At 43.0% G+C, this 3590-nt stretch overlaps 1 protein-coding gene across 4 annotated transcripts in view; it reads left to right on the top strand.

Annotated features, from left to right (window-relative positions):
* The first annotated feature begins 347 nt into the window (after nt 1–347).
* Nucleotides 348–3590, top strand: part of CENPU (centromere protein U) — a 39922-nt gene continuing 36679 nt past the window's right edge. Inside the window, exons 1-3 of one of the 4 annotated variants that reach the window (XM_006916372.3) lie at nt 348–555; nt 2398–2536; nt 2913–2961. In XM_006916372.3, the coding sequence (XP_006916434.1) occupies nt 2526–2536; nt 2913–2961 (60 nt within the window). In that variant the 5' untranslated portion in view covers nt 348–555; nt 2398–2525. Of the gene's footprint in view, nt 556–631; nt 720–1140; nt 1209–2397; nt 2537–2912; nt 2962–3590 lie in introns of those variants that run through there. The other 3 variants (XM_025050012.1, XM_006916371.3, XM_025050011.1) reach the window with 3 other exon arrangements.

The raw sequence follows: 3590 nt of genomic DNA, 5'->3' as shown, positions 1-3590 counted from the left end.
GTTTATGATGTGGTGTAAGGGTTCAACAAAATTCTTTTGCAGGGTAATATATTTTTAAACAGAAAGAAAAGAATCAAAGAATATTAGCTCCAGTAGGGGCCATCGCATTGATGAAGAAACTGAGATAGAGGTAAAATAACATATCAAGGTTACACCACTGGTTAAGGGTAACAGCGGAACAGAAGCCAAATCTGCCTACTGGGCAAAGCATTACAATAGACCATTGGGCGGACGCCTAAGCAGCAGGAGACCGGTCCCTGCTCGTCCCCCAACCCCTTTCGGATCCGCCCCTTACTGGCCCGCGCTCTCGGACTTTTCGTCCCTGGCTCCTCCCCTTCCCCGCCCCCGAGGGCGGGCCCACGAGGCTCGAGAGCTTTGGAGCCTTTGAAAACTGGCTCAGTGCGCGGGCGGGAGTGAAAGCTCGGCAAATCTTCGGCGTCCCAGGGACCGGGAGCAACTGGTTGTAAGGCCTGGATTCCAGCTCCGCTGTCGTACTTTACAGGCTCTGTTTTCCCTCGCTCTCCAGGACGGGGCGGAACCCTCGAGCCCCGCGACGTGAGTACCCGGCCCGGGGGCGGGGCTTACGTGCCAGACGCTTGGCCTGGATTGGCTGCTCGGAACGGCGCGGGGTTTGGCGGGAGCTTCGTTGGCTCCGGGGGCGGGAGAGCAGTCGGCCTGATGGCTTCGCGGCGGCGGGCGTGGAGCCGGGGGCGCGCGGGGTAAGTGTTGCGGACACTCAGCGCGGGCCCCAGACCAGCTTTATCTTCTTCCTTTCCTGCCGCGGTTTGTGCCTCTTGGAGCTATGCCGTGTAGCGAGGCGCCCTGACTCCGCCACTGCGAAACCTGCACCGAGTGACTCAGGGCCTCGGTTTCCACGTTTGTAAAAGGGGAGAAATTATAGTCCCAGCCTTGGGACTATTGGAAGAAAAAATGTAGGGGCCTTGAACCACAGCAGACAAAAATATTTGATCTGATAGACCAGTGGTTTTTGATGCTTTAATATTCTCTCTCACATGCAGGTGTATATATATATATATAACATACATGTTTTAATTATGTGTTACATATAAAACATTTTTTACCTTTGGGATGCATGAAAGCTGTTTATCCCTCCTCCCAAAATGCACTGGTGTGCATATACTAAAATTTTTACATATGGTGTCACAGGTTTCCTCCTTTTGGAAGCCCCACCTTGCTCGTAGCCTAAGGTAAGACAGAAACTTGATTGTTTTTTTTTGAGCACAGACATGGCAAGAGACATGTGGAAAGAATTTAGGTTAAGAAGTTATGCATTCTGGCTTCTAGTCATTTCTCTTGTCTGTGTGGCCATTGATCAGTCACCTAACTGCTTTGAACCCCAGAATCATAAATGCCATGAAGTGATTACCTGTTCTACCTTCCTGGATCTGAGAATCAAAGCAGTGGTTCTGGAAGTATGTCTTTGAACAGCAGCATCAGCAGCACCAGGAACTAGTTAGAAATGCAAAATCTCAGACTCCATCCCAGATTTACTGAATCAGACCCTCTGTAGGGTGTGGGGCCTAAATCTGTTTTAACAAGCCCTCCAGGTGATTCTGATGCCTAAAGTTTGAGAGCTGCAGCTCTAAACAGTTTTCCAACTTCTTGTTTACTGTGGTTAACAGTAATGTTTTATGTCACAATTGGTACATGTGCACATATAACAAGGTTTATGAAAATACTATATCCAGTGCAGTTTTACATTTTATATTCTCTTGTATTTCCTTTTTAAAAATTCTTGGGGAAAAAACCTTAAAAGATATTATGGGGCATTGATGAAATTTGGATATAGACTGTAGATTAGATCATCATATCAGTGATATATTTCTTGATTTGGAAATTGTACTGTGACTGGGCCCTTTCTGGGAAAGACACACTAAGTATTTAGAGGTAAAGATGCACAGTGTCTCCAGTTTACCATCCACACAGGAAGCAAATGAGACAAAATGTAAATGATGGGTGAATCTGAGTAACAGGTATGCAGATCTTTATACTATTCTTGTAACTTTTCTGGAAGTTTGAAATTACATCAAATAAAAAGCTACTCAAAGAAATAATGGTTCAGACACCAATTTTGCTATCCACAAATGGGTGTCTGCATGGCGTGTTTTCAAGTCAGGGACCGTGTAGGTATTGTACCTGAGCACCCCCAGTGCCCTATGTGATACCTGGTGCACAGCGGATCCTCAGTACATTCACTGACAATATTATTTCCTGCCTCTCTGATTTCCAGTTCTTATTCTAGTCACTGTTGTTCCATCTTGTTTACTTTCAGGTTGCTGAAAATATGCACTTTTATCCTAATGCCCAGTGGAGGGAGCAAGACAGGGTGGAAAGGGGGCCGGCTGTGGATTTGAACTGATGCATATTTTAATGCAGGCTTCTCTCCTGCTGTGCTGTGTTGCTTTGGGCAAATACACATCTGTAACATGGGATTCACTTCTACCTCAGAGGACTGTAAGAGTTAAGTGAGAAGATGAACGTGCAAGAGCCAAGCACAGGACAGAATGGGTGTCAGGTGCTTGATAAATGTTGGCGTATCTCCCTTTTGCTCAATTCTGCAGAAACAGTCAGTCATTGTTGTTAATTGGGACTTCAGGGACAAGAATAGCAGCAGGACTAGGAATTTTCATGTCCCTGAATGGGAGACGTATGCTATTTAATATATAGGTGATATGAGTTGACCTGTAAAAAATAGTTAAATTTATGAGCTATGGGTTTTGCTTTCTAAAACAATTTTGTCATAATCTGAATTTCATTGAGTGCACACTATTAGTACAACTAATGAAGAATGTAATTTGGAAAGAAAGTGCTTGGACAGGGTTGCAATTTATGGTTTTTCCCCAGTTATTTTAACAATATTTCTTGACTCTTGTATTTTTGCTGTTTAATAGTGCAAGATATTCAAAGAACACTGTGAGAAGAACACATTCCACGAAAGATGTAAGTGATCTTTTTATATTTCAATGTGTTGTCTCAGAATTGACAATACAAAAGAACTAACATGTGGGATCTCCAGAGTTTGATAAGCTTCACTAGGTGAGCTCAGTGTTTTATTGTAGTGACAAAGTATATTCTTCCACTTTTTCCAGTAAGATGGAGAAAATGACTGTCTTTAACCTTTTGAATCTTTTTTCCTGGACCTAGCTTGATTTTATTTTTGTTTGGATAATGGACATTATTTAAAACTGTACAACTTTCTGTATTTTGCTATTTTCATTTATAGCCATTTCTCTCTTATAGTTTTAAATAATTGTTTATGATTTCATAATATTCCACTTGGTTCACATTACAATTCTACTTTAGGATAGAGTCTGAGAATAAATCTGTGTTGTCAGAAGCCAGCCGACAAAGTAATTGAGGGTACCTGAAAGGGAGAGCATGGGCTGAGGAAAAGAAAGAAGACAGAATTGCAGGAGGGAGCACAGAATCAAGCTGTGTCCCCGAGTTTACTTCTCAGGCTATATTTATACGGAAACTGTAGCAAAGAATTTGCAGTGATTGCTACGTGAACAATTGCAAGCTTACAGAGAATTCAAGATAAAACATCCTTTTCCTGTCTTCTCAAACGG

The sequence above is a fragment of the Pteropus alecto genome, unplaced genomic scaffold, assembly GCF_000325575.1.
Source record: "Pteropus alecto unplaced genomic scaffold, ASM32557v1 scaffold24, whole genome shotgun sequence".
NCBI classification, from domain to species: Eukaryota; Metazoa; Chordata; class Mammalia; order Chiroptera; family Pteropodidae; genus Pteropus; species Pteropus alecto.
The sequence above is the reverse complement of the archived record's forward strand: the minus strand, read 5'-3'. Positions and strand labels throughout refer to the sequence as shown.